Raw genomic sequence first — 22,791 nt, 5'->3', positions numbered from 1 at the left:
GATATGATAACAGTGATGATCTTGCGTAAAGCTGCCAGGCTGGATTAAATCAACAGGAGCCCATCTTTACTAAGAATGGTCACAATATATACAACCAAACACAATGGAGTGTGTTTTTATTCATTTTGCTTAAACTAGGATCTTAAGAAGCAAGCTAATGTCGTAATGTAAATTTGTTACAGAACATGAGTTTTAAATTAATAGGTCCCAGTTATGAGAGCGTTGTGTATGTGGGATCCAATGTCAGACATGTTCTTCTTTGATGGAAGCCTGCACTCCATGTGTGTGGAGATATAACAAGAGGACAGAGCCTTATGATATATTTTGGGGACATGTTTTTTTTTTTTTTTTCCAATTATGCTCAGTTCTTAAACATACAGGGAAAAAAAAGCTTCACTCCGGATGTTTTCATGTTTCATGCATTCATGTATCTGATTAATAGAAAGAAAGAGAACAAGAAAGACATAATGAGACAAAAGGGGAGAAAGGGAGGACAGAAGGAATAAAATTCTCTTTGATGTGCATGCGCGTGTCGTGTGTGTGTGTGTGTGTGTGTGTGTGTGTGTTTTGGTCTGCTTGATGCTTTTGTAGCTCTGTCCCCTCCTCTAATTAAGAGCTCCACTCTGACTGCTGACGCCACAAACGGAGCAGGATGAAGATGGAGGGAGACCAGCAATCAAAACAAACAAGTGTCCTGGCGGAGCCTCACAAAACCCTGTGGCACATGGAGTTGTTTTATGTTGTGTAGTACATCTCAGTGACAACACACAGTGGCTTATCTAGAAAGAGTTGACCTGAGACACACAAATATGTGGTCTGCCTTTTGTGGTAAAGATGAAGGAAGTTTTGAAATGGCATTGTTTGTGTGTGTGTGTGTGTGTGTGTGTGTGTGTGTGTGTGAGTGAGTGAGAGAGAGAGAGAGCGAGGCGCGCCGGCATTCTTCTGGGCCAGACGTTTGTGACGTACGATTTTGTTTGTGCACGATCAGAGGGATATGACAACCCTCCTCTGAACTTGCCCTATTTTTCTTCAGTGTCACTGCCCTTTTATTTTCTCTCACTCACTTCTCATTTTCTCATTTTTCTCAGTTTTAGTTTTAGCCTTCTCTTTTCACTTTGTTATAACACCAAACCCAGGATAAACTCAACACTTTGAAGTCAGAGATAAACCCAAAAAGTCACATGTTTTGAGCCAGACATGAGAAGAATCTTGCTATCTTGGGGCTCTATATCACTGATAAGAGAAATATCTGCTTTAATCAGGATGAAACAAAACAAATGTCTCCTTGTTTTCCGTAACATAAAAAGAACGTAAGGGAATTCAGATGACTGAGTGCTGGAAATAAATGTGGGATTTTGAACTATCACACTGATTCATAAATAACCAACAAGCATTTTCTCGTTAGTACATAAGCATGCAAACACACACACACACACACACACACAAAAGATTTCCCATAGCACTTGATATTGAATTTGAATATGAAATTGAATTTCACATACTGTTGATTTGACCGCAAGTTGATGATATTTACTTCTTAAGAAGGTGCAGAATTACCTTACTTTGGCAGGAAAGAGACAAAATCAAAGTGTGTGTGTGTGTGTGTGTGTGTGTTTCTCCAGGCTTACCCATGCACATCGATCTGCAATCAAGGTTATAAGGAGGATGAAGTATTTTGTAGCTAGACGGAAATTTCAGGTACAGAATTTCCTTCATATCTGAGTATAAAAGACATTTCTTTAATTCTTACATTGTACATATAGGAATTAGTTATTAATTTCACAGCTACATTTAAATATTATACATCATCAAAAACTTTGCTGGAAGTTTTGGATTAAAGTAAGTATTGTACGCAATGCAAGTAATGTACAAACCCACTTCACATTGTTTTTTTTTCTGGGCACTTAATGAACCACTTTCTGGTTAACTCATTGAATAACACTGTCATGGTAACAAAGCGTGGAAGTTGGAGGCCCAGAGGGACACTAGCTTTTATCCACGCTTTCTGTCTCCATACTCGGCAGCAAGCAAGGAAACCCTACGACGTGCGAGACGTGATCGAGCAGTATTCCCAGGGCCACCTGAACATGATGGTCCGTATTAAAGAGCTCCAGAGACGGTGAGACAACAACAACATCCCCAGAACTCGTGCATTGTTGCTTTCCTTTTACATCTTTCTGTTTAATTGTATGGCTGGGGGACTTGGGAAAGGGAAGGGGGGCGTTTGGTTGGGGGGTCTGAAACAATCAATGCGTATTTCATTGTTTCCTGCTGTTTTCCTTTCCTAGGATGGATCACACGTTGGGAAAGCCAGGAATGTTCCTGCCAGGTATGTATCATTATTACACCACCCTCCGTGGCCTTGAAAGTGTCAATAAAGCTTAGCAGACATCTCTATATTGTCTATGCAGACTATAGACGATACATAATATATGGGGGTGATTCTGCCACAACAAGCACTTTTATGTGGCTAAATACCTTGACACTCTGGCCAAAAGACTTAACACTCTAATCTGTTGTGGTGAAAGTATGTCACGGTAAAGACATCTGTTTTGCTCTTTTGGATTATAAATAACAAGTAGCATTGCTCTACATTAGCTGTAGCAAAACACCTCTAATACTGTATATTTGAATGTAACATGAATATTTAATTGTTTTAAAGGTATACAGTCAGGTCCGGAAGTGTTTGGACAATGACAGCGGGTTTTTTTTATTTTGCCTTTATACACCACCACAATGGATTTGAAATAAAACAATCAAGATGTGATCGAAGTGCAGAGTTTCAGCTTTATTTTAAGGATAAAATAAAAAGATTCCACAAAAATATGGCATTTACCATTTAGGAATTACAGCCATTTTAAGCAAAGTACCTCCATTTTCAGGGGCTCAAAGGTATTTGGACAATTGACTGACAAGAAGTTAACTGACCAGGTGCGGTCCATTCCCTCATTACTTCAAGACAAATGAAGCAGATAAAAGGTCTGGAGTTGATATCAGGTATTGAGTTGGCATTTGGCAGCTGTTCGACTGGAGCTACCAATATGAAGTCCAAGGAGATCTCAATGCAAGTGAAGGAGGCCATCATTAGGCTGAAAAAACAACATAAATCTATAAGAGAGATAGCAAAAACCTTAGGTGTGGCCAAATCAACAACATCGAAAGGCCTGGAAGACCATGGAAGACAACTAAAGAGGATGATTGCAGAATCCTTTCCTTGGTGAAGAAAAAACCCTTCACAACATCAACAGAAGTCAAGAATACTCTGGAGAAGGTAGGCGTATCATTGTCAAAATCTACACTCAAGAGACGCCTTCATGAATGTAAATACAGAGGGTTTACAACAAGGTGCAAACCACAGGTAACATTCAAGAACAGGGAAGCCAGATTAGACTTTGCTAGAAAACATCTAAAAAAGCCTCCCATGTTCTGGAATAAGCTTCTTTGGACTGATGAAACCAAGATTAACTTGTACCAGAATGATGGGAAGAGAAAAGTAGGGCTCATTGGTGTTTATTGATGATGTGACTGCTGACAGATCTCACATTCAGCCAAATGCTACAAAACTGATAGGACGCCGCTTCACAGTGCAGGGGGATAATGACCCTAAACATCCTGCGAAAGCAACTCAAGACTTTTTGAAGGCAAAGAAATGGAATATTCTTCAATGGCCAAGTCAGTCGCCTGATCTCAACCCAATAGAGCATGCTTTTCACTTACTGAAGACAAGACTGAAGGCAGAAAGACCCACAAACAAGCACCAACTGTAGGTGGCTGCAGTGAAGGCCTGGCAAAGCATCTCCAGGGAGAAAACTCAGAATTTGAGTTTTGTCATTGACTGCAAAGGATTTTCATCCAAGTATTAAAAATTTGGTTATATTTACAATTATGTCACTTTGTCCAAATACCTATGAGCCCCTGAAAATGGAGGTACTTTGCTTAAAATGGCTGTAATTCCTAAATGGTAAATGCCATTTTTTTGTGGAACCTCTTAAAATAAAGCTGAAAGTCTATACTTCGATTACATCTTGATTGTTTTATTTCAAATCCATTGTGGTGGTGTATAAAGGCAAAATCACAAAAACTCTGTTTTTGTCTGTTATTGCTTTTGTCTGTTACTGACTGAAACAGAACATGCAAAAATGGGTTAAGGCAAAATAATATCTGTGCTTTGTGCTAAAAAAAATAAATGTATATCCAAAAATCCAAAATGCCTGCAGTTTCACAAACTAGATTCTGTATAGATTCTACATATTGCCTTTCTTCAGGGTAGTTAATAAACTATGAATTTCAGTGTTAATATGTCATGAGTGATGTTACCTAAATTATAAACATCTGCACTAACCAGTTTATTCAGGCTTTATTATTATGTACGATAGATATAAAAAAGTCTACACACCCCTTTTAAAATGGCAGTTTTTTGTGAGGTAAAAAACCAAGATAAATATTGTCAGAACCTTTTCTACCTTTATTGTGAAATTGCAAAGTATACAAATAAAGTGAAAAATAATCAGAAACATTTTAAGGAAAAATAGGAAAAATAAAAAGTTACAATAACCCAGTTGCATAAGTGTGCACACCCCTAAACTAATACTTTGTTGAAGCACATTTTGATTTTATTACACCACTCAGTCTTTTTGGCTAAGAGTCTATCAGCGTGGCACATCTTGACTTGGCAATATTTTCCCACTCATTCTTGCAAAAACATTCAAAATCCATCATATTGTAAGGGCATCTCTTGTGCACACCCCGCTTCAGGTCACCCCACAGATTTTTAGTTGGATTCAGGTCTGGGCTCTGGCTAAGCCATTCAGAAACATTGATCTTCTTTTGGTTAAGCTATTGCTTTGTTGATTTGGATGTGTGCTTTGGGTCATTGTTGTATTGAAAGGTGAAATTCCTTTTCATCTTCAGTTTAGTAGCAGACACCTGAAGGTTTTGCACTAAAATCGACTGGTATTTATAGCTATTCCTGATTCCCTCCACTTTGATAAAACCTGCGGTTCTGGCTGAAGAAAAGCAGCCCTAAAGCATGATGCTGCCACCACCATGCTTCACCATGGGAATGGTGTCCTTTTGGTGATGTCCTTTTTTGAGCCAAACATACCTTTTAGAATTATGGAATTACTATACATTTTGGAATTGTTATCATCAGACCATAACAGATTTTGCCACATGGTGATTTAGTTGGGCCTGGATGGTTTTTGTGAGAAAGGGCTTCCATCTACCCACCGTAGCCCAGACATGTGAAGAATGAGAGATTGTTGTCACATGCAGAGAGTAATCAGTACTTGTCAGATATTCCTGTAGCTCCTTTAATGTTGCCGGTGGTCTCCTGGCAGCCTCCCTGGTAAGTTTTTGTCTTGTCCTTTTGTAAATTTTGGAGGGACGTCCTGTTCTTGGTGATGTCACTGTGGTGCTCCATTTTCTTTATTTGCTGATGATGGCCTTCACGGTGTTCCCTGGTACATCTAATGTTTTGGAAATTCTTTTAAACCCCTTTTCTGATCGATATCTATTTCACAGAACCTAAGTGAAATACTGTACAGGCTTTGTAAGCTCTTTGCGGACCATGGCTTCAGCAGTCAATTGAAACCAAGAAGATGTGAAGAACAATCAGAACTAATTCAGAATAATTAGTTAATCAGAATAATTTCATTAATGACAGCTGTATGATAATTACTTTTGAACATGAGATTGAATGTGATTGGTTCATTCTTAACACATTCCCAGTTATAAAAGGGTGTGCACACTTATGCACAAAGGTTATTGTAACTTATTTATTTTTCCTATTTTTCCCTAAAATATTTCTGTTTGTTTTTCCACTTAATTTTTATATGATGTAATTTCACACTGAGGGTGGAAAAAGTTCTGAAATTATTTATCTTTCATTTTCATTTTTTTACATCACAAATACCTTTTAACAGGGGTGCGTAGACTTTTATTATATCCATTGTAGTTGATTCAGGCTATAGTTAAAATTAAGTTCATATATATTAGAATAAATGAAATTACAACATACTACTAGATGTTGATATGCAGCTGAGCTCAGGTCTCAAGGTTGGAATGAACCATTCAGTCTCACTTCGGAATTCGTTCACCATTAAAAACCAAGAATGTCTTAATTAAGGTATTAATTGAATGCAGTGTATTAAATGTGTGATGGTGTAGGAAAACCTGTTGGGTGTCGCTGTGGCTCAATTCGGCCAAAAATTAAAAACATAAAAAAGATTTTGATCAAAATTGGGATTTTCTGCTTATAATGTACAGTACATACCAAATGCTACAAGTGGCTTGATGACACTGATCTGGAAGATGGTAATGATCGATGGTTTGATGAGACTGATGTGAAAGATGGTAATGATCGAAATGATTACACATTTCAAACACGTAACAGAGAGATATGTTCTCTTTGGTATCCTGTAGGGGGCATGAGTAAAGGTTTTCACCCAGTCTTGTTATCATTTATCAAAGTTTGGGTCAAGTTACCTGAGATCGTTTGAGCACAAAAACATCATGACGGTATTTTTCCTGGAGCAGTGCTGCTGCTAGCACATTTGGTGCCTTACGCAAGCTTCACCCCAAACTTTTTTCCTTCCTCTAATCTGACAACGTATCTCAGGGTATACGTACATTTCAAAATTTACTAAATGAACAACATGTGAAGTGTTTTGCAAGTCCAAATTCAAAAGACATTGTGTGTAAATTTGAAGTGGATATATGCATACTAAAGTAACTGAATACTTATTTCATTATTGAAGAAATACTTATATATTTTTAAACAGAAAAAGGAGTGGAGAAGGAGTACCACACTATTGGAGCCAGGCTGATCAGAGTGGAAGATAGGGTGAGTGTGTGTGTGAGGGTGAGTGTGTATGCGTGTGTGTGGGGGGGTGTGCGTGTGTGTGTGTCTCAGACTAAGCTCGTGCTGATGTTCTGATAACTGGATGTTCTTCTGGATCTTCGTCTCTGATACAGATAGTATCCACACCCTGTATTTTGACTGGCTCATTTAGACACATCTCTCTCGCACACACACACACACACACACAAACACACACACACACAGTACTCAGTAGTCTGGAGTCTCAGTCAGGTCAGAGCAATCTGAAATGATAGCACAATCTTTATGTTGCATTGTGCAGTCCAACCATAACAAGAATGACAAGGCAGGTCTTCCTATTGTTTTCTTGGTACAGGAAGCCAAACATGCCATAGATTTTACAATGATTAAAAAGATAAATAGTGTGATTATGTCCACTTAATATCATACATTTTAAATTATTTTGTCTTTTGGTAAACAGTCCACTTGTATCCAGGTCATTGTTCAGTGTGTTTCCTGTTATCACAGATATAATGCCTGTGTTTCCTGTTATCACAGATATAAATATGAAATATGATTTTCTTATTTTCTTTTCTTATCTTAGTTTTTTATTTATTTTTTTTTTGTGGCAATTTTGGCAATTAATGATTTTTTAAAATAAGCCCAGTAGACAAGTATTTCACTTAATATTCTTTAACTTTATTTAAGCATAAGCATGTGTAAAGACACACATATCTATTTATGCAAATATTATACAGCCTACAAATACACATTTTTGATAAACAAAAGAAAATTATTCTTATAGTATACAATATGTCAATATATGCACCAGAACCAATAGAATCCCATGGGATTAAAGATGTCTATTGGCTATTGGCTAACAATACATTTTCATGTAAATAAATAAACAAATGAATGAATAAATGAATAAATAGATAATAAATAATGAGAAGTAATAGATAGGATCCAAAATCATCTTTAATTCATCACATATTTAAATGGAAAAGTAACACTACTCCAATAAACACATACATATATAAATTATTATCAACGATATCAAATACATTTACAATGCCATGAGTATCTTTCTGAGTGCCATAAATTAGTAAGGTATGAATTCAATGATATGTGAATTCAGTTTTATGTTTACGTGTTTACACTGGACAGGAGCTCCTCTCTCAAGTTATGAGTTTAATTTCACTTTTTTCTCTCAGATGACCATATCAGCCATCAGCCATAACATTAAAACCACCTGCCTAATATTGTGTTGGTCCCCCTTGTGCCGCCAAAACAGCTCTGACTCGTCGAGGCATGGACTCCACAAGACCTCTGAAGGAGTGCTGTGGTATCTGGCACCAAGATGTTAGCAGCAGATCCTTTAAGTCCTGTAAGTTGCGAGGTGGGGCCTCCATGGATCAGACTTGTTTGTCCAGCACATCGCACAGACGCTCAATCGGACTAAGATCTAGTAAATTTGGAGGCCAAGTCAACACCTTGAACTCTTTGTCATGTTCCTCAAACCGGGAGCATCACACTGCCTCCACTGGCTTGCCTTCAGAGGGGTCATCGTAAGCACTCTGACTGGTCTGCAGCTACTGTATGTGCAGCACTGTGTGTTCTAACACCTTTCTATCATAGCTAACATTAACTTTTTCAACAATTTGTGCTACAGTAGCTCTTCTGTGGGATCGGACCAGATGGGCTAGAGTTCGCTCCCCATGCGCCAATGACCCTGTCGCCGGTTCCCCATTTGTCCTTCCTTGGACCCCTCTTGGTAGGTACTAACCACTGCATACTGAGAACACCTCACAAGACCTGTCGTTTTGAAGATGCTCTGACCCAGTCGTCTAGCCATCACAATTTGGACCTTGTCAAAGTCGTTCAGATCCTTACGCTTGTCCATTTTTCCTGCTTTCAACACATCAACTTCGAGAATTGACTGTTCGCCTGCTGCCTAATATATCCCACCCCTTGACAAGTGCCATTGTAGCGAGATGTTATTGACTTGTTATTCACTTCACCTGTCAGTGGTTTTAATGTTATGGCTGCTCGGTGTATATATTGGCCTAATTTTTTTTTTTTTTGCTGACTATAAATACAGCTCTCAGGCACTGAGATTTAATTATGCTAGGCTATATTGCTCTTTGTTGAAAAACAGATGTGGCAGTAATGCATTTTGCGAAGAAACCTATGTCTTAAACCCCTAAACAAACAAGCCGTGATTAGTACGTACATATATGTAGTGACCCATAAGCATTCAATTATGTTGATAAAAACACAGAACCTATTTTGGAAACAAACTGTTCATATTATTACAGTTTTAATACCCTGCTCAGGGGTGCATTAGTAGGGTGGAATCGAAGGCAGATCTGGATATCAGATATCAGTCCTCCAAATCCTTTAATGCCACATCTGGAAATGGAAGCAACACTAATAGCAACCCTGAAAAGGAAACTGAGACTTTAGCAACAGTACCGGTGATTATCTTCTACCAGCTGTGGTACTCCGTGATAGTCAGTGTCTTGGTTTGGCGATGGCCAAATAATTACCATTATAATGTAAATAATAGTCAGCAAACACTGGACCACAAGTTGTATGACCATGTTAAAGGTGATACAGCATAGTTTAATTATACTGTATCTCTCTCGATGTTACTAAATAAAGTGAAAAGAGTTGACTTACTGGTTTCAGCTAATATACAGTTACACAAATAGAGTATAAATTGATAGGAGTGAAAGTTAAAAAGGAGTAGGAAAATGTTTAGCCATTTCCCTTATCACTGAGGCTATAGGTTCACTATATTCACATATATGAGTTGTAAATATTCTTATGTTTTATTCACGGTCATTGTGCATTGTTGTCATTTTTAAATAGAATCGGAGAACAGTTAATGTGTTGCTTCCGCAACACACTAAATAATATATTGGCATAGGCAGACTATGCATCTGAGTATGTGTGTATGTATGAGCGTGCAAAGAGTAAAGGCAGCTTTAGTTCAGACTAAGTGCAGGCCAGCTGTGTTTAGTGGAAGCTGCTAGGCGTATCCGTGTTTTGTGTTGCATGGCACTTCTTACAGGACAGCCTTAGTATTATGGCATTCTGCCAAACAAGCACCCTGGCACATGCTCTGGGCTTCATGGCTCAGTCCCAACCCGCTGCACTCTGTCTAGCCTGTGTGTATAACACTGAAATCCTTTTCCTCTGAAATATTTGCTAGACTTTCCCTGTCTCTCTCAGCCATGTGTGAACCAACTATTCTGTACATGACCCATTTAGCATATCTTTAACTGCATTTCTGATTAGTAGCATAAACCAGAGTGTAAAGGCAAAATGGTGGACCTGTTGTGCTCATATTACTATTAAACTGATGTGGAATATTGGAGGGTGTGAGCTAACAGGGTGTGAGCTAACAGATGCCCTTCATTTGAAATACATTTAGTCATGCACTACTTTTAATGTCCTAGGAAACCTATATCAGTGATTGCTTTCTAATTAGTTTAACGTTGATCTTATAGGCATATGATGTGCATTTACAAATAATTTAGTGAATCACCAAATTCTCCCCCTTTGTTGTATTGTACACAGTTGTTGTATTTTAGATATTGATATATATTCTGTAAGACTGATGTTTCCTGTTCTATGCAGTGTGTGGGTGTATTCAGAGATGAGTAAGTGCTCGTAGTGTTAATACCTAAATTGCACACATTTCTATTCAGAGCCCAGATTTTACGAGGCACTGTTCAGACAGTTACACAAGAGCATGTGGGATGGAGCTTGAAGAAAACAGAGACATTTCTCAGTTACACTCAAGTCTGACCTTGAACTTTAATTGATTTTTCTTCCTCGATATCATCTCAAGTGTAACCACATGTCACACTGAAAATTATATTTTGAGCTATGAATACACTTAAAAAAAACTTTGTATTGCCATTTGAAGCCAATATATACATATATGTGTGTGAGCGTGTGTGTGTGTGTGTATGTGTACAGTATATATATGAATTTTTTTTAGATACAGCTTTTTTTCGACGAGCAAATTTTTTTATTCATAAAATTGTGAACAACACTTGGCCTACATAAAGTGAGCTGTAGCAGATACATGCTTTGTCAGTTTATCCCTGAAAGCATATTAACCATAAACATATTTTCTTTATAGACTGCACTGAATTAACCAAAACATAGGCATTATATTATTAAGTTGACAAATCAAAATAAAAAAAGTCATAAAATATCCTAAATTCCTAGAGCAAATTACAATTTTATGGCCTTGCTTTAGTGTTTTGTAGCTTTATGAAACTGCACTAAAAAAAATAGCTAAAATAATAAGATGTGCTGGATCAAGTGCTATTTTATAAGCTGCCGAATAATGAAAAATGGAAGCCATATTGTTAAATTAACACAAACTTGAACTGATTTATGTGTAACTTACGTCTGATGTCTGAAAAAAAGTTCATAATTTTGGTTTGAATGTCTCACTACGTGCACATGACTCAATTTTCAATACTTAATCTGTCTTAATGTCTGTCATGGTGAGCAAACATGAAAGTTAACGAGCCATCATAGCCTACAGTGATATTTCTGTACTTTGGTAGACAAACGGTTAGTTTTTTTAAGCGATATAGCAGGTTGAAAGTCTTAGACAGAAACAATTGTCTGGACAATTCTGAGAGCTATCCGATCAGGAGACAATTCTCAGATCTGACTGGCCATTGTGTTGCCTTGAACAAACACTCTGACGTCAGTGGGATGGGGTTTGAACTTAGGAACCAAACTATGCACTTGTAGAAGCATGTTAGGAAGTCTGTGGTTCCAATTAAATATTTACTAATAAAAACTACAAAGAAAAAGAACCAGGCACAAATGATTTTAAACAACAGAGCTTAAGCTAAGTAATTGAATATTCCTGCGAGCAGATGCTCATCCTGTGTTTTGAAGTGAGAGCGAGGCCAGTGTAGTTGTGTCCACTGTGTAGTTTCATGGGTCTCTCTATGCCTCAGGGCAGCAGGTGTGTGAACCGACTGACCCTGACACGCATGCACACACACATCTGGACTGAGTGTGTTTCCATGTTTTTGGTTTTCCTGGAGCAGGGCATAGGAGAGATGGTTTAAAAACAACTCCACGGGACTCTTTGTGAATGTATTTCTCAAAATGAAAAAAAGACAAGTAGAGAAGCTTGTTATATATAAGTGGAACAAGGGACACTTTTGAAAACACATCCTGAAGAGTTAAGTATAAAGTTGGGGGTTCTTCAAAGCAAACAAGGGGCTATAAGGACACATCCCTGTGACACATAAAGAGGTGATAAATATGTGTTGCTTTAGTCTTTCTCTCTTTCTCTCTTTCTTCCAGTTATCCTTCCCTCCTTTTATCTGTCGTATTTAGTTCTTTCTTGCCATTAGCATGAAACCATTTGTCTTTTGCACTGCAGAAAGTTTTGAGGCGTATGTCTGAATGGCGGGTTGTGAGTAATACTCTCTTAATATATCTGAGTCAGACAGTGATTTATTCTGCTTGGACAGAGACACATATGCCAAACAAATGTCTCTTTCTGTCTGGACAAAGACACATACCCCAATGAAGGTGTCTTTCTCCACTCCCTCGCAACAAGAGAGTCAGGACTTTGACTGTCTGCAGTCTTCATGAAGATAGATTACCCTATATGACATCACAGCCTCTCCCCATGTGACTAACTGGTGAAGGGTGATCGGTCTTGTTGGTGGCTGAAGTGTTCAGACATGAAAAGTCAGTAAATGTTACAAGCATGTGGTTAATATACACGCACACACGTACAATCACATACACACCTGTTGTGCAGGACAGTCCATCCAATCTTATCTGAGACACAGCACATATCCAGTGTATGCCTCAGGCTTATTGCAGGGTTGGTCATGATTACACAAACAGGACTGGACTTGTGCACTTAATAGGAAATTACTTAGGAAACACAGACCATGGTGAAATGCAGAGCAACAATTACTGGACATGTACTCTTTGTCTAAGAAGGAATTTGAAAAAAATGTTCATTTTTTTTTTTAATATTAACAAAGCATTTTGTGCTGTATAGTGTTATCTGGTTGCTGCACAATGTCATTATAAAACTGAATGCAATTAATCAGATGAATCAGACTAGTGTTATTCACCAGGAATCTCAAAAATGCTAAAACGAAACACTGTAGTGTTTAAAAATTTAGTTTTCAATCTTTCATTCGTTCATTCATCTTCAAAAAATGCTTTATCTCAGTCAGGGCTGTGGTGGATACAGAGGGTTGTGGTGGATACAGAACATATCCCGGGAATACTGGGTGTGAAACAGAACTACACCCTGGATGAAACACCAGTCCATTGCAGGACACCACACACACACACACACACACACACACCCACAGACACACACGTACACACTGACACAGTCATTCACACCTAGGAGCAATTTAGAGTCAAGGAGGACATGCACAGGCAGTAACATGAGCTGAAGATCGAATCGGGGACACTAGAGCTGTAAAGAGGCAAAGCTAACTGCTGCACAAATTTGGTGCTTATGAGTAGGGCTGCAACTATCTGGCCGAATACTGTCTCAAATATACAAATATTCTATAATAGCTCCAGAATGAAGAGGAAACATTCCAGTAGTTGCCTAACATTAACACAGCCAACAGTAAAACAAAATTTAACCACATTATAAGATGCAAAGCTGTTAATATGTGTCACTTTTTTGAGCCGCAAGACACTTAAGGCAACAGTCTTAAAGCCAGGTCTGTTGTTCATCATTTATCCTCATGAAAGGTTTTCAATCGATCTTGAGTTTTTTGCTGAAAGGAAAAAGATTTTAATGGATTGCATTAAGAAGGTAGAATATGTTTTCTGACAATGGAAATGGAAGAGATTTACACTGAAGAAAATTACAATAGCAAGTGGAAATACCTTGAATATAGCCAAATAGAGCTTGTATTTCCTGGTTTATGATTACAGTAACCCAAATAGAAGAATATTAAGCCTAGTGCTAGCCACTTTTACTAATTTCAAGCTTGAAATAGTCTTATTCTATTGTCAGATTATTTTTTAGCATTTATTTTTAGAAAGAAGCAAAATTATCTGCTTGATGAAAATTTAATAAGATAAGTAACAAATAAGAAAAGTTAGTACAAATTTCTAGAAATAAGTTTAATAAACTTACATTTAGTTCATTGCAATCTTATAATAGGAAATACTATTATTTTACAAGATATTTGCACTTGCTAAGATAAGCTTTTTTGCAGTTTACTAGTTAGTAGTAAAAGTGTTGATAATTCTTATTCTTTTACAGTTTTTGAATTAATTTAATTGTTGATTTTATTGAATATGTGTATTGAATGTCTGCCGTAACCATGGCATTCCTGCTCTGGATCATTCTGAGCAGGTATTGAAGTCTAGACAGACATTAGAGGCCACGGAGACAGGTGTGGTCAGAACAAATAAGCAGTTAAAAGTAGCTTTGGTTCAGCCCTGGTCCAAAGCTTGCCCACATGTGGAAGTAAGGGCAGGTAGGAGCATGTCTGACCATACTGAGTAGTGTATTTATATGTATTTGTTGATTTCACTCTCCAGTGGCAACAAAGAGTTTTACTTTGCTCAACTGGCAAATAATATGAGCATGGGTTATTTAAGGCCATTGTTGAGGGCAGTGTCCATTTCCTCATGCTATAGCAGGACTTGAACTCAACACACTCACACTATAGATTCCCAGTAGCCCCTATACTGGATAAAGGCAATGAAGGCTCTAGTAGTCTCCTGTGCTGCTGCTGTGGGCTTTTTGAACTGTGTGTAGGGTAAAATTTGCCACAGTTTGATTTAGGCTCAATTCATACATGAAACAAAAGGAGGAAACTTGGCAGAGCAGTCTGTGGTCCATTACACTCGTCACTCAGGATGCAGACCATTGGACTTGTCTGGACATGCTCTGAGACTTTCACTTAATTCAAAGTGTGCATAGTGTGTGTGTGTATATATATATATATATATATATATATATATATATATATATATATATATATATATATATATATATGTATGTAAAGTAAGGATAAGTTTCAAGTGAATGTGGGTTTCCTCGGGGGTAACACTAAGGGCAAAATACAAAACAAAACATTAGTAATTTCTTAACAATTTCAGTTTAGACAATTAAAGACAGCCATCAATGTACATCATTATGTAATGTAAACCAATTTTTTTTAATCATTCTTAGGTGGGGAACTCGTTTTCACTCTGTCCCGTTCAGACAAAGGAACTTGTTTTAAAAGGTTATGAGCAGGTCACTGTGTTTAGAATGAAATAAATGGCTTTATTGGTCCCATATCATTTCCTTTTTGTTTCTGTGCTCCCCCACACGCTCTGGTTTATGTGGAGTAGTAAGTAACTGCGGTGCCTCTCTACTTTTCAGGCCCATTAATTTAGTCTGCAAAATGGAGTGTGACATAAACCGGGAGTAGCTGTGCTATGCAGTAAAAACCAGCTCAGTGCAATGCCTAAATGTTTCTGTTACTAAATTACCTTTAACACATCACTTCTCCATCTTACATCTCCTCCTATTTACACATACACTGATCATTTTCCAAAAAACTTTTTGGATTAAATTTGATAATGTTCATAAGAGATTGCAGTTGGAAAACAATAAAAATCACTTTAACTGACTAGAATAATGAAAATACACTTCTTTGTAAGAGTTCTACCAGATTGTACACACAGGACAGGTCATGATTTTTTATGTGCTGTTGTGTGTGTGTGGGCCTGTGCGCCAGCTCACCATGGTTAACCACCACTTGTGTTACAGTGCATTACTCCAAAGCAATGCTTGCGTTCCTGGGCCCCTTTTCTTTCTTTAGCAAAATCACAAAACAGCAAGCGAGGTGCAGAGAAACCTGATCAGGACTCCACCCTCCAAATGATACACTGCCAGCCACTACTACAATAACACACTGTGTTTGTCGCTGGATCTGTCACGTGATCTTCCCCGTCAGACAGGCTGCAGCTGCATTCAGTGAGGGAAGTGTTTTTGTTTACTTCAACCAGACTGGAGATGAAGAAGCCAGACACTTGTGCGTGTTTCTGTGTGTTCAGTCACATGACCTCTCTGTTTCTCTAGCACTATGATCAAAGTCTCTGGGCTGTGGCACAGCTACAGTAATCTCTTATGATTGTGCGGCTGAATTTAGCTGCTTGTGTTGTCCTATAACTGTTTATTTTGTGCCGATTGAATAAATACACTATCAATAGGGCCGTGAGCGATCAAGCAACACAAAAAGTCCTAGAGTGCAGGAAAAAGTGATGACCCAGTGAAACACTCCAGACTTTTGGTGAGAGGGATCCTTAATGGTAGGGTTGCTCATTTTGCTGGGAGAGAGAGTGGGGTGAGGGTAAGGCCGTGTGTGTTTTTGGTGTGTGTGTGTCAGTGTGTATGCGTGTGTGGAGAAGGGGGGAGAACTGCTTTAGCCTGACTGGAGCCACTATGGAGGAACAGAAGGAGAGTAATGAAGGGGTAGTGGTTTGTCGCTGAGCATACATATATGCAGACTCTTCCAGTAGAGACGTAAGGTAGGAAGATGAGTGTCTAATTAGGGTAAGTGTATTCTTTGTCCCCGCAGTGGCTCTTGGGTAGTCCCTTGGGTTCCTCAGTCTCCCAGTTGACATTGCTGATACATTACGACTCAATTGTGGCTTGTGCAAACCTTGTGCCCTCTGTTATTTAATGACTACATCATCCATAGTCCTTTAGTCCACCAACATATTGTGTTGCTAGCCATGGGATATTGTTGTGGTTCCACAAACAGGCATTCACGTTGACATGAAACGCTTCTAAGCCATATTATTATGCTGCATTTTAACCTAGCTACTGGCGGGCACAAGTGGACTGGATGTCTTTGTTTTTGTGTTGCCGTCTTTCTTGTGAGGTTTTTTGGAAGCTTTGAGATTCAATACCTATTATGTACACACACAATTAGACAGAAAATAGCTTGGTAATCAGAGAGCGTCTATTGTTCATGGTTGTTTGGTTGTTAACTTTTTTTTTTTTTTGGTTGCAGATTGCACACACCATGTGATGTAGTTTACAGCTTTTGTCTAAATTTGTCCGTACACTTAATCAGAGTCATTAATGTTGCTGGTGCACTCCCAAGTCCACTTTCACTTGAGAGGGAACAAGCTTTTTCCAAAGTCTGCCATGGTTTCCTGCTGTTGTCCTTAAGCACCTCAGGGAACACTTTTTAAAGAGAAATAAGTATCATTTAGGTAATATTAAACATTAACATAATTGTGTTAAATTACACAACACCCCATGAGTGAAAAGCATATATATACATATTAAAAAAGAATTCTGTAATTTTGTACCTCCTGGCGTTCAGGCTAAAAAGTGGAAATAAACATGGACACCTCCATGTTCGTCTTTTGTTTGCCACAAGCTAGCCGACTAAATGTAATGAGTGATGTATATTTTCCTCCTCAAAAGAAAGAATGATGATATCTAAATTAACTATTTTTCATCTGAGTGACAAAAGTATAAAATAATAACCAGAAGTACACTTAGACAAACCTACACAGACAAACAATAGAAATGTTTCATTCTATTTACTGCAGTTGGTAAGTTGTAATCTGTTCTTGAGAGACAATTGTCGTAGGTCTAAATGTTTCTTGGTATTTCCAAGGTGTTAAATAGTCAGTGTTATAGATTTAACAAACAAATGAATCAAATGTTGTTTGATCTAAAACAAATACTTGTATATATAGCATAACTCATTTAAAGGTAAGAAGTGCTACTATGTTTCCTGCTGATGCTGTGAGCAGCCGTGTTGATTTGACGTCACTTGCTGAACTCGGAGGAACTTGGAGTAGAGGAGGCCATCCCGAGTTCATTAGTAGGAATTCTGAAATTCATTCTGAAATGGTCTATTAATAGACTCTTTATATTAAAAAAGCCTCCCGACATTAATGCTATCCAACTCGTGTTGCAAAGTTGGTTTTAGAGTGTGAGCAAAAACTGAGAATTCCAAAGGACTGAAATTTGCCTTCAAAAAACCCCAGTGATTAGATCATCCTTTAAATCTCTCACCCTGTGTCATTATATGTGTCAATACCTAATCCATTAAAGCCCCCAGTCAGCCCTTTCTCTGGATGGGAAGCTCATTTGGGTTCAGCAAGAATGACTGGAATTCCGTCTCAACAGCAAATCTCCAGATTCAGTCATATATTTTGGCAAATGCTCTTTCACAGCTGCCGCTACGTAGCAGCGTACAGCAGTTGGTTGATTTCTGATGACAGCATTGTGTCATTTTCTTGGAAAAGAAAATCCAGCACTTTTTTATTCAGAAGATTCCTACTCATCCAAGTTATACTGTGTGAAATTCTAAGGCAGCTAGGAGCAAAGTCATGAATTATCACATATCAACTGTTATCTAAATTAACTATTTTTCAAGTGACAAATGGTACAAAATGGTTCAATAACCAGAAATACAGTTCAAAATAGAAAGGTTTGATTCTATTTACTGCAGTTGGCAACTTGTAATCTGTTCTTGAGGGACAATTATCATAGGTCTAAATGTTTCTTGGAATTTCCAGGCATTTTCCTTGGGGCTTTGGTTTAGTCAGCTTGTCCCTAAAATAGATAATGCCATGCAGGTATACATAGTTGAAGGAGAATGTGCTGTTAACACAATGCTGGCAGTGTGTGGGATTTGTGCAGACTCTCAGTGGGCCTTTCAGAGACAAGCATAAATGCAGCATTATTGCATTGCAGTGGAAACATTAATGCAGCCTGTAAATTAGATACTTATACAGCACCACAGTAAAAGGTAATTGTAGAACATAATGGGGTAATAGCTGTTTCCTTCACACTGGGCCAAATGACCGATACAGCTACTACTGCTGTTAACCAGAACACACCTGAGCTATTGTTGGTCATGTGACCAAAACCAAACTGAAGCAAATACTTTATAGTGTTTTATTTATTTGTTTGTTTGTTTGTTTGTTTGTTTGAAACTACATAGCAGAAGAGAGCTATGAATTAATGGGAAGAGTGTTTGTATCTAAAAGTAAGTGCTGCACAGAAACATCATGTTCCTCCAGAGTATGTAATGTTCAGCTTTTCCCATCAGAAGGACTGAATCAACAGCTGATATTCTCTAAGCATGCCATGCCCCATTGTAAGTCTAGCAGGCCATCTGTTTCAGGTGTTCAGGTTGTCTTCTATGTCATAAATTGATAAATGCTACCCTTGGGAGTCAGCTAGAGGGGTTTATATTGAGTCTTGTCTGGGCTAATCTAATCTGATCCACATTATATGACACCTATAGGGAAATGCTCTATTTTTCTCTGTATGAGCTTTGACTTTTACAAATGGTTTGTTCTTCTATTTACCACTTTTCGCTGTGACAAAACAAAACAAAGTAGATTTCAAGAGTCATAAAATCAAGCAAAAGAGGCTGTGAAATTTCTCTAATGTTTGTGGTTACTATTTTGCATGTTCTGTGTTTGCACCCATTGTTGCTCATAGTTCCCATAGTCACTCTCCAAACCCAATACACACACACACAATGCTTTGCTCATTTGCCTAATTATCTTCTTTGCCTAATCAGCTTAATGAACATGCAGTATGTTCTGGGCTTGCAGGGATCTGTCTGCGCTGTTGTTTTTCAGTAGCATTCCTCGAGCAATTTGTGGGAGACAGAGACAAAGAGCAGCCTGTTAGGGGACCATTGGGTCTGCGCAGTATGGGCACTCGTGTTAAGAGGGCCTGTGAGAATGACTGAGGAAATTACACATACACACAGACTCAAATGTATTGTGTGTGTGGTATGGGCGTGTGCATGCATGTCCATCCATACATGTGTGTCCGAGCGGAGGGGAAAGTCAGCTCTGCTGATATCGCTCCTAAACGTGGGCCATTATCCTCTCAAACACAGCCACGCTGGACTCTTATCTCAGCACCTGAGTGACTAGGGTGATGACAGCTCCAGCAGCTGACAGCACGACTCGTCCACATCACATCAGATAAGCACTATAGACGATCCCGAGGCAGCCAGCAAAGAAAGGTAAAGTTGAGCTGGAAACTAAATGCCCCTCAGGAGCACAATGCTATCTGCATCCCTGCTGTGGACACTGAGCCTGGGGCCTCTGTGTTTCTCTCCAGCTTTATCTCTAACCCGTCGTGCATCGGGGCACTTAGCTGTCACTGGCCCCCACTTAAGTAGCATAATATTGTGTTACAGCAACATGCCAGTCAGGTGGCCTCTCTTATTTTACTGCAAGGCATAGGTGTTTCCCCTCTAGTGTTTTTCATTTTTATGTAATTGTGCATTTGTAGACAAGTGATACAGGCACCCTAAGAGTGAAGAAAAATGCCAGTGGAGGAAGGGGGATTATGTGAGCACGGTTTTAGGAAGAAGGAAAATGTGTCGTTGACTTCAGGCTCTGTTTATGTAGGAAAACTACTGAGTGAAAGAGAAAAGCCTGTGTATGTGTGTGTGTGTAGTGGCTGACTGAAGCATTTCCTTGTACTGTTGGCACTGACTCCTGCAGTCTGACATTCCTACAGCGCACAAAGATCCAGGTGCGCGCACACACACACACATACACACACACACACACACACACACACACACACACACACACATGAACACACACGTATGTTTGTCTTACTATCCTTGTGAGGACCTCCCATTGACATAATAGATAATGCAGCTAATTAATATACCTAAATTTACCCCTAACCTTAACCTCGACAACTAAAACAGCCATAATGGTTCCTTTTTGTTAAAAGAAAAGCCTTTTTCCTCATGGGGACCAGCCAAATGTCCACACAAGATCATAACTGTCAGGTATTCCTGTCTTTATAGTCCCCACCAAGATATAAAAACATGACCAGACACACACACCTGTCAGTCCTCCCCCAATATTTGCACGTGCTAGAATAAGATATGAACTTACACACAGGCCATGATGTACTCCTGCTTCCTATTCCAATTTAGATGTGTTATAATTCCACATCTTTTATAGAATTTGCATTTGCAAGTAAAAGAAAGAAATAAATGTTGTCAAAGCTCTACTGGTTCAGGTAGTTTATGTTGCTCTGAATGCCAAACACTACACAGCACCAGGTCAGGTTGATTACTTTTTCATGATTTATTGTTATCCCAGCCATACAGAGGAACATCATGTCACTTCTTCAGAACCATGATGGAAAATACAATACAGCAACGTGACACAAAGGCCTACATTTGGTGCAATAAATGTACAGTGTAAGACAAGTACAAAGACAAATAAAACACAATACAAGTGCAACACAATACAGTAAGTACTACAGGACAGCAGGAGTCAGCAGATTGGATAAGTAGATGTAAATAGCAGTGTTGCAAAATGCATGTGCAAAAGTTGAGCTTGTGCAAAATTATCAGACTGTAAACTGTCTCTGTGAGTTGTTAAGTGTGGGAGGCTTAAGTCAGGTGTTGGTTTCTGTGTGGGGAAAATGGTTTCCATCATATGTGTTTACTCCTTATTCAAATCAGTTAAACCACAAGACCAGCGGATATGTCGCCTACCATTAGTCTCCTGTGGTCTTTGCCAAATTCCCCTTTGTTTGAAGCGCAATTAAACAGTTGCTTATCTACATATAACATGTATCTAAAACTCCTGTCTGTGTGTGTGTGTGCGTGTGTGTGTGTGTGTGCGAGAAAAAACAGGTAGATGTGTATAGGATTACAGAGTATAGAGAGAAAGCATTGTGCTTCCTGCTGCAAATCAGCCTTCACAACAATAACACCTCCATCCTTAATTTATTTGTTAATCAGTTTCTATAAACAAAGTTGTTTTTAGAGTAAACAGGTTTAAGGGTTGATTCGAGATCGTGCAAGTGCATGAAAATGGAAAATCCTGTGCACTATGATGCAAATTTAGTCTTGTGTTTCCAAAGAAAAATAATAATTTATGAAGCTTCCTCACATTCATACTCAGCAGGCCAGGACACTTTGTGAAAAGCCTTAATTAGGTGTTTCAGGATGATGGAATTCATGAAGAAGAGGTTGAACATCCGTTGCTGAAAAAGATGTTTGACAGGTTCATGATGACACTTTATCACATGAAGTCATAATTATATTTTTGCCTTTCAAAAGTTTAGGTAGTAAAAAAAAACCACATATGTACGTGTACATAGTCACATTGAAACTGTAATGAATGTTGTGACACTACAACAAGTAAACTACATGATAAGCTGTGGTGTCATCAAAGCAGTTAACAAAAGTTCCACAATGCTGGCTTAGTTGTCTTTCAAGGAATTAATGTAACTCGTACTCGTACAATACACAACTGTATCATAATGCAAAATTATCATTCCTGTTATATATATTATTATATATATATATATATATATAATTATAATTTTTGTGCACAGTTATTAGAAAATGCAGGCTATCCTTCTGCAACATTGTTGTTACTTTAACCTATGGGTGTTTATTCTTTAACCTATGGGTGTTTTCCTCTATCCTGAGCCAACATGACCTGTTTTTCCCCTCATGGATGCTGCAATAATAAATTTCAGACCAAATTTGTCACATTCCATGCAGTATCTCAGACTCCATTTTACAGTTTGAATGCTGCATTTGGTAATAATGAGAGCATGTGTTATTTTGTTTTGTTGTTAAATAAATACTAGAAGATTACACATTGTCATGCCAGCGCCAGATTTGGCGCCGGACTCCAATTCCAACTCACCAGCACTCTCACGTTCACAGACACCTGATTACTGATTGCACACACCTGGACTCAAATCACTCATAAACTATATAAACGCACACTAAACACTCATTCAAGACGAAGTAACGCTCAGTGTATATTTGCCTGACTTACCAAGCCTTTGTTTATTGCTCATGCTATACTGGTTTTGACTTTGTTTGTTACAAGTTATCCATCCCTTATCCACACCACAGTGACCATGGTCCCATTTAGCGGTC

At 38.4% G+C, this 22,791-nt stretch overlaps 1 protein-coding gene across 1 annotated transcript in view; it reads left to right on the top strand.

Moving 5' to 3' along the window:
- kcnq1.2 (potassium voltage-gated channel, KQT-like subfamily, member 1.2) overlaps nt 1-22,791 on the top strand; it is a 123,120-nt gene that overhangs the window by 82,449 nt on the left and 17,880 nt on the right. The window contains exons 15-18 of the mRNA XM_026919557.3: nt 1,623-1,698; nt 2,025-2,119; nt 2,289-2,329; nt 6,783-6,844. Coding sequence (XP_026775358.1) covers nt 1,623-1,698; nt 2,025-2,119; nt 2,289-2,329; nt 6,783-6,844 — 274 coding nt within the window. The remainder of the gene's footprint in view (nt 1-1,622; nt 1,699-2,024; nt 2,120-2,288; nt 2,330-6,782; nt 6,845-22,791) is intronic.

The sequence above is a fragment of the Pangasianodon hypophthalmus genome, chromosome 9 (genome assembly GCF_027358585.1).
Source record: "Pangasianodon hypophthalmus isolate fPanHyp1 chromosome 9, fPanHyp1.pri, whole genome shotgun sequence".
In the NCBI taxonomy this organism is placed as follows: domain Eukaryota; kingdom Metazoa; phylum Chordata; class Actinopteri; order Siluriformes; family Pangasiidae; genus Pangasianodon; species Pangasianodon hypophthalmus.
The sequence above is the reverse complement of the archived record's forward strand: the minus strand, read 5'-3'. Positions and strand labels throughout refer to the sequence as shown.